The following is a 13893-nucleotide window of genomic DNA, read 5'->3' on the forward strand; positions in this document are numbered from 1 at the left end:
TAGTTACTTTAACCTGTGGAACCTTGCTTTGCAACTGGGCTTTGGTTTTATTCAGTAACTTTTGAATGATCAAGTCACTTGTATTTTCTGTGAAACATAATATTGTCTGTTAACTTGTTTTCATTATATTCTGAAGGTGCAAAATTTCTATATTTATTTGTTCTGTTTTAATTATTGTTCAGAGATTTCATGCCCAAACACTGCTTGAAGTAGATCCATTTTTCTGAATTGAAATCAACATAAGACAAGAAAGATAGTTCATTTTGGAAAAAGTATTTTATTTTGCTATTATCACTATCAAGAAGTGAATTGCTTTTGCACCTCTACAAATTTAAAATAAGATGACATATTCCATATTAGCCAGAATTGAACAAATTCTAAAAATACACTAAAAAAGTCTTAGTTTGAGTCAGTCTAGGATTGCTTCAAAATGCACAGATACATCCTCTTTCAGCTGTATTCATAATGTGGCACCATGCAGCAGTACTAGATAATAATGTTATAAATGTGGCTCCATGATTAGTTGTAGAGCCACTTTAACGTACATGAACACAAAAGATGTAGCTGGATGAGTGTTTTACCCACGTACACTCATGAGCAACTGAATTAGACATCTAGTTAATAATGTGTAGCATACTTTTTTGGAAATCACAAAACAGATTTCATGAATCATCAAAAGTATTGAGAAGGCATCCTGACCCATGACTGCTTTATCACTGCTCACAGGTCTCAGATACTGGTCAGAGCTGATCACAAGTGAAACGTATCTCCCTCAATGGCATCTGCAGATAAGTTCAATAAAATTGTGGCCAGAAGAACTGAGGGGGGGGGGGGGGTCATCCCAAAAAAAATCCTGATGTTCTCAAACGGTTTAGGATCAATGGGGTGATGCATTGCCATGCAGATTGTACAGGTTGTTGTATGTGAAAAAATAGATGCATACAGTCGTAGGTTCCTGTATCATGTGCATGTGAGAAATGATGGCAGAGATATTCGAGGTCTCATTTCTTCCCTTGTGCACATCTGTTACTAATACCATCACCGCTACTTGAATGGTGTTTCCAAACTCAATGCATCACCTCATGAGGCTTTTGGCATACTCTGCCCTTGATTCATCTGTCCTTGAGAATACTTCTCATGCTTTGAGTGTGTGAGGGTGGTTTTCCTGTACACATGCTAATTTATATTGATGTGTGGGGTGCAGGCACCTGTATCCCCAATAGTGAGAAAATGCTTCTCAATTATCTGGCTATTTAACTATTGTTGATGCTGCTGCTTTTGTGCTGCACTGAACTGGTGAGCAGTTTGCTGTATTTTGCCCTGTCTATCTGCTGTTATATAATCTGTGACATCAGCAACATGTCAATGATTGCTCTGGTACCAAGATATTCATAGTGTCTTGCCATGATGGAATGCGTTCATATTCCATGACTTCTCCATCCTGCACTCAGCCATCATGCTGATGGCCAATACAAGGTCTGACAACATGCCTACTATTCCACACATTGCATCAGTTGCTCGTGAGGCTACATCCTAACATCTCTTCTAATGGATTACATTTTCCATACTGCTACAATATACTGGCATCAATTTTCATTCTAAACCTGTACCTGCTTATAACAACTGAGTCACAGTAATGAGCAAAATTTTGAGGAAAAATTTTGTGTATCATTACAAATTGCTGTGAAGACATATAATTATGCAAAAGATACGTGTTAAATATTTTCAGATACACTTTTAAGTTATATTTCTTTGTAAGTCTTTTTTTTTTTTCAGGTGGTGGGATGTAAGGATGCCCGAAAAGGTAGGTTAAATGCTTCTTTGGTAATCTGAGTAAGAAAATTCTTGAAATTACCTGTTACTATTTGTGATTGATGAAGTAGAACACTTACAGATTTTTTACGTCTCATCTTATTTCTACAGCATTTCTGGCCTGTTGCCATTTCAGTGCTTTGTGGTGAATCAGTGTACCCCTAACCCTTATTTTATATCATTGTACCAAGGCGACATCATTGGGAAGTGAAGTGAAGGTTTTTTTGTGACAAGAATCAGTTGAGGAGATGCAGCAATCTTGTTTATTTAAATCTTTCAGTATAAGATTGGATAAGCAAATAATTTTCAGTCCCTGGGACTGGATGCAATTTTGGAACACCAGATGTCTAAAGAGCAAACCCTGTGCCAGACATCAGAACTTGACCCAGCCCGATCAGTGCATCATTGGTAACAACGATGGCTTGAACCCTGAAACTGATGAGGCTGGAAGACATAAGGAAGGCACAGATGGTCTTATTCCAAAACAGAGACCTTAATAACTAATATGATCTATTAAATGTTTTAAATTCTTTCTCTCCAAAACCAGCAGCATGACTGGCTGTCAACATTCATCTTTAAAACACACCAATTACTAACATGCAATTAATGAACAATTCAGGACTTGATCAGCAATGTCAGTGAATTGAATGCTTCAAGAAATTAAAATTCTGATATCAAGGAATAGTGAATGTCAAGGCAGAAAAAGCTCTTCAACTGGTCAGAGAAACACAGCCACCTACTGATATTGATGAACAATGACAACCACCCCTGTAGCAGAGTTACTTACCTACATAACTCAGATATTACCAAGTACTCAGTAGTAAAGGTTGGATGAATTATTAGACACTAGCAGCAGCTTACTAAGCTACAGCCAAGCTAATTCTCAACCTACGGCGCTCATTTCATATCAGTAACTTTGTTAACAGTACTGGGCATATACACCCTGGGAAAAACCTAAAAATTTTTTCATCTGGGGAAAAAACCTGGGAATTTTTTAGAAGTCTGGGAATATTTCATTGCTTTACTTTTGAGTTAATTTTTGTAATTTTGATGGGTAAGAACTGATACTCAAACAAAGAATTTCACTTTAGCTCACTGCTGCAGAATAATACTGCTACAGTAAAACCGCAAATGAGAAAAAAACACCAGTATAAAACTTAAGTTGCAGAGAAAATGCACCATTTACAACAACAAAATGCAGTGCATCTACAAGGGTCTGCTGACAGCAAAATGTGTCAAAGGTTTTGAGATGAAGACAATGCAATACTTCGTAACAACAAACTGGTTTTGATGAGAGTGCCATCACAACTGTTTAAATTAGATTCGTTTGAACAGTTGCCAGCAGGCTTATGCTGCAGTCACATGTGAGAAGTGCATTCTCCTACTTCTCACTACTTGAAGCATGGCTGTTAGGTGCATAAGCAATAGCTCCAAGCAGGCAGATGCTACCCAGAAAAATTGTTCTTGCACGCCCAAGCTGCCAGATTTGAACATGCACAGAGCAGTCAAAGTTATAGAGGAGAGTAGTCTCCACATGACATGCCGTTTATGTTTAGTGATCTTGCTGTTCTCTCATCATTTACAGCTCTCAATTCAGATGAAAACAAAATGGATTTCTGTGGCTGGGAACAATGAAATGAATTAAAATACATTCACATAGTTACAAAGACTAAAATATGTTATTAGTTTCAGTTTCCTGATTTTATTTTATTTCCACATTATTGGCAAACAAGCAGTAATCGCTTTGCAGACTGATGAAGTTATTTTCATCAGTTTGCTAAAGAAATTTGACTTTTATTAATCTTTTCTGCAGAGGAAGTCAATTTATTTGAAATGAATTGTTTCATCCCACACTGTTAGCAAGTTTCAACTGTGTACCGAATTTAAAGTGCATGTTTTCATCTTCTTGCACTTTTGACATTATGTCATAATAAAGAATCAGGTGTGAGATAATGCAGTAATTGTACTCCAAGAAAACTGACTTCCCGAAAACCACTCAGAAAAGCTTTAGCAGAGTTTTATATAAATTTTCTCAAGTCTTTGTGTGGGTAAAGGCCCTTGTCTTTACCAGTGTTCACATGTGCCAATCTGTATGCTCCTGGGTAGGGGATTTTGGTAATTATGTATGGTCCTGTGTATAGTAATTGCCACTTATGGTTCAGTTTCCAATTTTTGGGGATTTGGGATGTGTTCTATGCAACAACTTTGTCCTGTGTAAAACTGTTTTGTATGTTTCAACTTTCTGTCATCAATTCTTTCCTATATTTAGCCCTTATTTCAAGGTTTATTACTGCTTGTTGTACTTTATCATCCAGTGATAATTCCAGTATTTTTATCTTGGGTAAAGGTTTTTCCCGTTCATCTACCTGATTGCAATTGAACAACAGCTTATTTGGTGTAAATCCAGCTGATGTATGGGGAAGGTTGTTAACAACTTGTAAGAAAGGAATGACATGTTCAATCCACTTGGTATGTTTACGAGGTCTGTAGGTCCTCACAAACCTGTTGAATTCCTTAAACACACTTTCTATAGGGGCACTTAGGGATGAAATTTGGATACTAAAATGTGTTTGATTTGGTTGGGATCTACAAACTCCTTCCATTTACATCCCGTAAAATATGAGGCATTATCTGATAACTTCTGGTTTTCCTAATCTTGCGACTCCTCTTTAATTCGTCTTATAATTGAACTGCCTGTAACTTTCTGTACAGCATACAGTTTTATGTATTTAGTGAAAATATCATACAGGCCTACTATATATTTTACTTCCCCTTTACCTCTGGGAAAGCGTCCAGCCACATCTAACGATACCTTTTCAACAGGTTTCTTAGCCACAATGGGATGTAGTTCTGTCTGTTTGGAGATGTTAGAATGTTTTGCTTTCTGGCAAACAATACACTTTCTTACCACCTGTAGTACTCTTCACCTAATGTTAGGGAAATAACAATATTTAGCTATTTTATCAGTGCATTTTGCAGTGCCTTAATGGTGCCAAGTATTGTGTGTGTATAAGGTAAACTCATTCACACATTCCTCTGTGAAACACACACACCATTTCTCTTGTCCGGGAGGTTTCCTATGGAACAAGAACCTTTGTGAAGAGTGAAAAACCTTTTTGATTTTTCATCGCCATTATGTGCAAGTTTTGCTCTTACATTACTCCACCATGTGTCTTCTGCTGTAATTGTTCCATGTTTGCACATGTGAACGTAGTATGGTTGGAATGTTTGTCCTTCATCAACATAGTTCTTATTTCACCTTCCTGTTCTAAAAGGTTGTTGAATTCCTCTAAGCCTTGTGGAAGTCGAGAAAGAGCATCAGCTATTATGTTTTGATTTCCTTTTATGTATACTATTTCAAAGTCGAATGAGATTTCCTTCTTCTTCTGCTACCATTTGGAAAAGGCATGCACCCAGACCGTAAGAAGATGCGTCTGTGCAGAATCAAAAATCTTTCCTCATGTCTGGTTGAGATTAAATATTAGCGTTTAATAGGGCTCGCTTGATGTTTTCAAAGTCGCTTTGACATTGCTTGTCCGATACCCAAGGTCTGTTTTTCCGGAGAAGATTGAGTAGAGCGTCACTGTTCATAAGTTGGTTAGGGATGCATTTCCTGAAAAATGACACTAGGCGTAAGTAGGCCTTAATTGTTTATGGTTTTGCGGAATAGGGCAGTTCCTAAGAACATAAAGTTTTTTAGGATCTGGCATTATGCCTTGCGAAGAGATTATGTGTCCTAAAAATTTTACCTTTTGTTGTTCAAAATTAGATTTCTTGAGATTTGCTGTTACTCCATATTCGGAAAAACGGCTCAATACTTGTTCAATTAATCTTAAATCTTCTACCCAAGTGGGTGTAGCGACTAAAAGGTCATCCACATATACTGTTACCTTACTCAAAAGTTCAGGCCCTAGTACTCTGTCAAGTGCAGCAATAAATACACCTGCACTTCATTCAATCCTAACGGTAATATTTGAAATTCGAAGCTCCTGCCCCCACATACAAAGGCGTTTCATAAGCTGTTCTTCTAAATTGTTTGGACATGTTCGGACTGGTACAATAATCTTACTAGAGGCTCTCGACTGAAATTCTCTTTGTCTCTGCGTGTTATTCAGCATATGTGTGTTACTTTGGTGGCCGAATTCCACTGTCTGTGGGTTGTTCGGTTGTCGGTTATTGTTTTGTGTTTGCCAAGCGATCGGCTGATTATTGCTAGTATCTTGTGTCTGTACATATTGTACAGCCTGGCCAAATTCTACTCGTCCATTGTAATTGTGTTTACTAATTTTTGCCCATTTCTTGTATATCCACCTTTGTATTTAACATCTTTCTCCATTTCCATTGTGATTACCATTACCATACGTCTGTGTGGGGTAAGGTTGCCATCCGTGTTGTTCTATGAATCCATTGTTTACTTGTTGGTCCATAAATCTCTGTGTTGCTATCGGCATATTAACAGGTTTCGGTTGTACTGGTCTCTCTTCATATATTAAATCTATTGAGTCCAGTACAGATAGAAAGTATTCGGTGACGTGTTCCGGGATGGTAATGAGTTTTTCCTTAATGTGGGCAGGAAGCCGGCTCTTTAAAATTTTCAGCACATCTACTTGAGATATCGGATTCATCCAGTTTCTGATTTTATTCAAATGTTTTTCAAAAGAGCCCCTTAAGCTTCTGTACTTTCCTATTGAATGGAGCTGGGGTGGATACTTCACGTCTGAGCCTCTATTGTACGGCCTCAGACCAATACTTGTCCTGAAATGATCTCTCAAACTGTTTGTATTAGTGACAACATTCTGCCATGCCCATAGCCCAACATCACCCTGTGTGTATCCAACAACAACTCTAATTTTCTGGGCTTTGGTCCAGGTACAAGGTAAAACATTTTGAAATGCTCTGATAAAGAGCACAGGGTGTGTTCTTTTTCCTTCAGAAGTAAATATCAGAAATTGTTGATGCCTACGTAATCCCTCATCTGCAAGTAATTTTGACAAGCATGTCTTGCTGTCAGTGGCAGGCATGTTTATGTTTGCTTGTGGGGTACCGCATGGCAACTGCACTTGCTTGACAGGTGCAACTGCCGGCAAGTGTTATTGCATTGTGCAACTTTTGGTACTTTCCTTCAACGGGCTAACTCCGTATTGTGGGTAACCAGTGAAGGTATCTCACTTCTCTAAAAGCATAGGTTTGTTTTCTGTCATATGTTGTTTTGGAATGTCAGGAGGTTTAGTAACGCTACCTCGCAACCTTTCCTCTGCTTCCTTTAAACCCAAGTTCATTTTATCCAGAAGTTGACTTTATTTCTCTAAAAGCTTCTTGTACAGTATCTACATAAATTTTGCTTTCTGACACTACCTTTTTAGCAAGGGTCCTGCCCTTATCCAGCATCCCGGCTTCAGCTTTTTCAATTATTTCCTTTACATCTGCACATGACTTATCTCTCTGTTTTTTGGCAAATTCTGACTCTAAACTTAACTGATCTACTCTTAGACTCAACTTGTGTATTTCTGTAGGTAGGTTTTTGCATATGTCTTGCAGGTTGCTGACTGTGTTTGTCACATTTTTTACTGGCGCATTCACATGGGATTGCGTATCCTGAATTTGGGAGTATGCTTCACTGTGGTTTTGCAACTCACCTGCAAGTTGTTCCTGTTTTCAATATACAGAGGTTACCTTTTCTGTTAAAGTATTTATGTTGTGGGACAAGTCGGTAATTATTTCTTGTTTTAGTTGTTTAACTTCCTGGATATTTAACTTCCTAGATAGTTTGTCAGATAAGTCAGTATGTATATTTTTGCTCACCTCACTGAACTGTTGACTAATACTATTCTTGAGATCGTTAAATGCCTGATTTTGCTGTATAAGCTGTCGCCCTATATTTTCCTGATGTTTTGTGAACTGCTGTGTTACACTCTTAAGCTGTTGTGTTACACTTTCTTGAAATTCCTGTTGTCTTGTAAGCTGTTGTGTTATTAGTTGCACGAGTTGTGTGAAATTGTGGTTGGCACTAGTATTTACATTCCTTTTTTGAACTGTTTCCTGCCCTTGCATTCGCGACGTACTGAGCAAATAGTCAGAGGAAGTTTCGCTGTCGCATGCTTCAGTTTCACTATTTGGAAAAATGTTTCCCGGTGAGAACTGAGAAATTGCCCATCGAGTATCATAAAAGTGACATCATGATAAGTTATATCACTAGTGTCATCATTTTTTAATAATGGAATGCCAAGCTGGTTGTTTTGGTAGCCATCAGTCAGTTCACGAATTGGCGCATTACTTTCAACTGTTGGTAAGCTCGGATTTCTGCCATATTGGCATATTGCATTTTGTAATGAATTTTGAACAGTGGCCTTTTCCTTTGACTCCATTGTTAAAAAATGTTTAACAAAATTATGAAAAGAAAAAAAAATACAAAAATGGAATTTTGTTTGTATCGGTATCTTTCAATTAAATCAGTTTTATGTGTGTTTTCATTAATGAACCTGAGTATTCTCTGATCTTACAGAATTTGCAAGAATTATTTTGCACCGTAATGTTGACTTTATACAGATTTTTGTCTTTTATAGAGAAATGCACTTTCTGTGAAGTATATTAATGAGAAGGAAAAGAGATTATTTACTGCGAGAGAGATGGCGCCAAGTGCGGCCATGTAAGCATACAGCGTAGCAGCTTCCTACCTTAACTGCTGAAATCTGCATTCCTGGCGTGTCTTGATTGTAGGCATTATTTAATTTTTAATTTGCTCCTTCAAGTTGTTAATAGTTCCAATCTCATGGACTTGTAACAAATGCAACAAAGGCCTCATTAGTTTCTTGTAATGATAAAATGGATTGGAAACTTTAATAAAAATTTACTGCTTAAATAATTAAAAGGAAAATTTTGAAAGAATAATTGAAAAAACAAAATTGGAAAGTACTCATATTCTGGGTGAACTTTAACTGGCACTAATATAAACAGACCTTCAATATTGACTACGTATCTTCAGCATTTAACATTCGTAAATTTATGTACATCCTCTTTTGTTACCACTTTTGTGTGTGGAGATTGGTATGATAATACTGGTTCCAGATCGCCCCTCCTCTGCTCACGCGGTCCTTTTGATGGAGGATTCTTGGCGTGTCGTGGAATAATGAACAGAAAATGACTGTGTGAATAAACTTTACTGTCTTGATGACACTTTTTTACTGTACAATTGAAATACACAATTTTTAACAATGTTAAGTCGGCAGAACTTGCAATACGTCCATCTGCTATCGCATGTAGAGACGAACAGTTGAATCTAAAGGAATTAAAAAATTGAAGAGCATCTCTCTCCTTGTTTTGTGTCTTATATGTATAAAATGAAAAGAATGAGAGGAAGAAAGGAAATAATAAAAATAATAATATGGTTCTTCACACCTTCTGAACAAAATGCTGGACTGCTGCACATGGTCAGGTGATACTCCACTACACATGAAATTCCAAACAGAAATGGGACGAAAGGTGTGCGAGCAGAGTAAACACCAAGCGTGAACTTTCTACATCATTGCAGCTGTGCATGCTCAGTAACTCCTGTATTCTGCCGCTCTCTGGCAACTGCTCAAACAAACCTGTTCCTAACAGGTTGTGGGAAAATATTGCAAATAGTGATTTAAGAAGTATTACTATCAAAGTAAATTTCCTTTTGTGCAAGGTGAATGTTGTTACATGGGAGGATGTGTGATGATTTTTTAAAATCACAAAGCATTTGACTCTCATTCAAAACTTAACACTTTGAGAACCAGCCCCTTAGAAAATTTTTGGGCCCTGAAGACCAGACATTTAAATCATCATTGAAAATTTGTGTTGGATATGTCTTAAAGGGAAACACAAGCAAAAAAGATCAATATTGTATGTGAAAGCTTAGCTTTTCTTGTAGCTATGCCCTATGTATATAAATTTAAAGCATGAACTTTTCGTATTTGTGTGTTCCTGCTGCTTAACAGTTGTTTGCTATTGGCTGACTGCATGACATGTCCTATGCTCTTGATATCTGCTGTCATTTTCTGGTGGCATGTCCTAGGCTCTTGATATCTGCTGTCATTCTCTTGTGAGATAACGTGATGTGAGCTGAGTTTTGTTTTGTAAAGTGCCGGTCTATAAAACCTTTACCATTCAAAGGATTGATAAGTTTTACAGTTTTGAAGGAAAGTTTACTGTCACTGAAAGTGTATTTTCATCTGGTAAAATGTGTAGTTTTAACTGGGAAATCTGGGAAAAGTCATGCAGTTGGTTTCCTTGTCCATGTATATACCCTGCAGTGACGTAACTTACACCTAAGGCTGTAGCCATTTATTGAAAGATATCACTGAGAGTTGTCTGTCAATAATCCTTATATCCAAAGTCAGTATTATAATCAATCAGATGAATGATTGGTGTTGACAATTCAGGTGGGCAGATGGAAGTGTTGCTGGACATGGCTTATGGCAACTCATGCCCCATTGGTGCTGCTGCTAGCATTCTCTAGGGGGCTGGTGGGGAAAGGGGGGGGGGGGGGACTCAACAGCAAGCAGGTAACATTTGTATGCCTGATTTTATTTACAGTTACTTATATATTTGCAATACATATACTAAAGGGAAAATGCCACTCTGATTGCTGTCAGAATCTGATTTAGAATGGTCTTCTTGTGACTACTCGAGCTATCACTGCTTCTTTTCAGATGTATAAATAGCTTTTCAATGGATTCCTCCACAACACCTACATTTTTGGGTGCCTTTCTGATGACACTTGAAATGCTGTTCACAATTTTCGTCCAGGTCCTGCTTGTCACTTGCCTAACAACTTCCACAAGTAGTTTCTCTTCAGATATGGCAACTTCTATCGCATTGAAGTGCCTCAATATTGAGTAATTCACCGTTCTTCAAGTTTGCTTTAAGATCCACTTTTCAGCCACTGAATAAGTTTGTCTTGCTTTATTGCTGAAGTTTGTCTCTTACCATGAACAGTGGAATAATATGGAGCATTATCCATGATAGTCACAGATGATCTAGTCTGATTTTTCATAAGCAGTGTCTTGAACTACTCTTGAAAAACTACACAGTTCATCTCTTCATGATAATAAACTTCCTTTCTCAAACAAAACATTAACAGGCAACTTAACACAAAACTGTCCTATGTGCCTGCACATAAAACAAAAGTAACATATGCACTACTGTTGCCCACTTGGGCATACTATCATTCCAACCTCTATGTAATGAATGGCTGATAGTAATCCAAGCCACACTGTACTTTCTATTGTCACACTAATGATCCTACACAGAAATTTGCCATACCATGCAACAACATCTGCTCATTCCATTAAGATTTTACATCTGTTAGACACTGAATAGCTGAAACATATGTCTTTGTGTGCTGTAAGCAATGATAATTTGCTTCCTTTTAAAAAATTGTCTTTCCAAAACAACATAAACAGTTTAGGTAGTGTGGTGTGTTCCTTTCTCGTGTAATAGAAATATATACAACAGCAAACAGCATCTTTCTAGAAATCGTCTAACACTATCACTTTCATTTTCCTCAGATGCTTTTTTCCTGTGGCTGCAGCATTGTTGTGCCACTCCCATCACAGTTTGTATTGTACTCTTATATTTCTCTATTGTTTCAGCAGTATGGTTGCTTAATTTCAAAGCTGTTGCAGCCCTCTTAATGACACGAACAACAGGAAATAAGGATTCACCTATCCCTGTTTCTTTCCGAAAAACAGTTCCTCATCAAACACACAGATTCATGGGCCCACATGTGTAGCATTCTTTTCTTCTTCTGTTTCATTTCATGTGATGGGCCGGCACTACTTATCGCACTCTTCATTGTTTGATATGAAACAGAAGAAACTAAACACTAAAATCCACAAAAACAAAATAAACTATAAACCAAACTTCTATTTAGAGAAACTATAGCACTGGTTACAAATCAGAGAGTCACTGGTATGTTTCAGAGAGGTGCGTGCATCACATTTGCAGCACAGCAATGTTTCTTGTGCTACCTACTCAAGCACAGTCTGCTATTGGTTGGATTACAGCAACTAGGCAATAGAAGAACACTACTGAGCTGTTAATACCTAGGAGTCATCTCCCATATGGACGTAGCTTAGGTATAACCTCAATGTACCTTTATAAATGCACAGGCTTTGGCCTAGTGAATACTAACAGTGCCATAAAATTATATGGCAATAGCCTTGCTAGTAATAAACACACTAATATCGGCTTATCATTTGGTATAAGCAGATCCAATCTAGGTACAGGCTTTTGCGGTATAGAGCTCAGACTACCCTCTGATTAAGGAGGTGAACTGTGACAAAGCACATACATTATTCTTTACAATCGTTCATAATTCTCAAACACATGAGGGCAGTATGTTCTGATCATCACAAAGGCAACCACTTAAAATATAAACAAAGATATATGTTCACTAAACACAGCCACAAGATTAAGAAACAAAACAGACAGTGAGAATACTCGAGGCAGACAGTGAGCAACTTAATGCCACAAGTCAAAATTGATAGGCAGATTTGTTTTTGAATAATGGCAAGATACACAATGAGAATACTCGAGGCAGACACTGACCATCACAAGGCAACAGCATAACTAGATGTGCACATGTTCATCCAATACTCACAGCCAACAAGATCAAGACGGATTCATAAAACATAGCCAGCTGAAACTCAATGCTCACGCAGATACATCTTTCATGAACCACCTGTCCTCAGCCAATCCAAACAGGGACACATGTGACTGAGTGACAGTTCTAACAGAAGTGGCTCAGCTGGTTTTAGTTTTGCCAGTCACATTCAGTTACAGTTGCTTAACACTTATAGTACCACAAGTGGCACTGATTTACCATTTCCTCCCAAATGACACATGGGTTTCATTCCATATCACTGAACTTACAATGTGAATGGTGCAAGCATTGCTATAGGAAATCAGTACAAGGATTCAATCAGTTCCACAACTCAACAATCTCAAAACACCATTGATAGTGCAAAGCATCAGATTATTGATCCCTAATCTTCCAGTTGTTTTGCACACAGTGGAAACAAAAATCTCCAAAATTACCAACCACATGTCACTGCAGAAGCACCGAGCGAGGTGGCGCAGTGGTTAGACACTGGACTTGCATTCAGGAGGATGACGGTTCAATCCCGCGTCCGGCCAGCCTGATTTAGGTTTTCCGTGATTTCCCTAAATCGCTCCAGGCAAATGCCGGGATGGTTCCTTTCAAAGGGCACGGCCAACTTCCTTCCCTGTTCTTCCCTAATTTGATGAGACCGATGACCTCGCTGTCTGGTCTCCTTCCCCAAAAACAACCCAACCCCCTCACTGCAGAAACACTCTCAAAATCAAATTTCGTTAGACGGGGTGCCTAAACCAACTGGGAAAACACACACACACACACACACACACACACACACACACACACACACACCATGCCAGTGCAAAACTGACAGCTATAAATATCTAATCTGCCAAGCAGTTTGCATATGGAAAGAAAACACACTAACCATGAACCACCATCATTGTAGAAACACTCAGAAGTGAGCCAAAATCAATTTCTGAGGACGTGATGCCATATTGACTAAGAGTACACATGCACACTAAAGCCACCATGAAACCATGCAGACGTCAACTTGCATGTTCTTCCAACGGGAAACAAACTCTAAACTACAGTTGGTAGAATGTAACAACTTTAGCCAATTCTTTCATAATTTGCAGTGAGTAACCACACCATTGGACAACTGAGCAAAATACTTGAGGCTCTTCCACTTCTTAAGAGAATACTGAATAGTATACAATTTTATTCTGCTACACATGATGGTGCAATGGAAACCTGTCATATCATCTGTGTACCCGACATCATGCCTGAACGATTCAAGGAGCAAAATGTTTCACCACAACTGTTAGAGGAGGCCCATATTGTTGATTAATTCTGCCCTACTGCATGTCATGAAAGAGAAGATCATCTCTCCAGCTGCTGTCCTATCTCCAGCCATTACAAGCCTCGAGTTGTGAAAACAGCCACCAGGCAGCGCCACTTCGTGATGGAATGCTGCTCACAATATGTGGAGGGATTTT

At 38.2% G+C, this 13893-nt stretch overlaps 1 protein-coding gene across 2 annotated transcripts in view; it reads left to right on the forward strand.

Moving 5' to 3' along the window:
• LOC124796652 (nardilysin-like) overlaps positions 1-13893 on the forward strand; it is a 381435-nt gene that overhangs the window by 340848 nt on the left and 26694 nt on the right. For both annotated transcript variants that reach the window (XM_047260712.1, XM_047260713.1), the window contains exon 20: positions 1777-1804. In XM_047260712.1, the coding sequence (XP_047116668.1) occupies positions 1777-1804 (28 nt within the window). The remainder of the gene's footprint in view (positions 1-1776; positions 1805-13893) is intronic.

The sequence above is a fragment of the Schistocerca piceifrons genome, chromosome 1 (genome assembly GCF_021461385.2).
Source record: "Schistocerca piceifrons isolate TAMUIC-IGC-003096 chromosome 1, iqSchPice1.1, whole genome shotgun sequence".
Classification (NCBI taxonomy): domain Eukaryota; kingdom Metazoa; phylum Arthropoda; class Insecta; order Orthoptera; family Acrididae; genus Schistocerca; species Schistocerca piceifrons.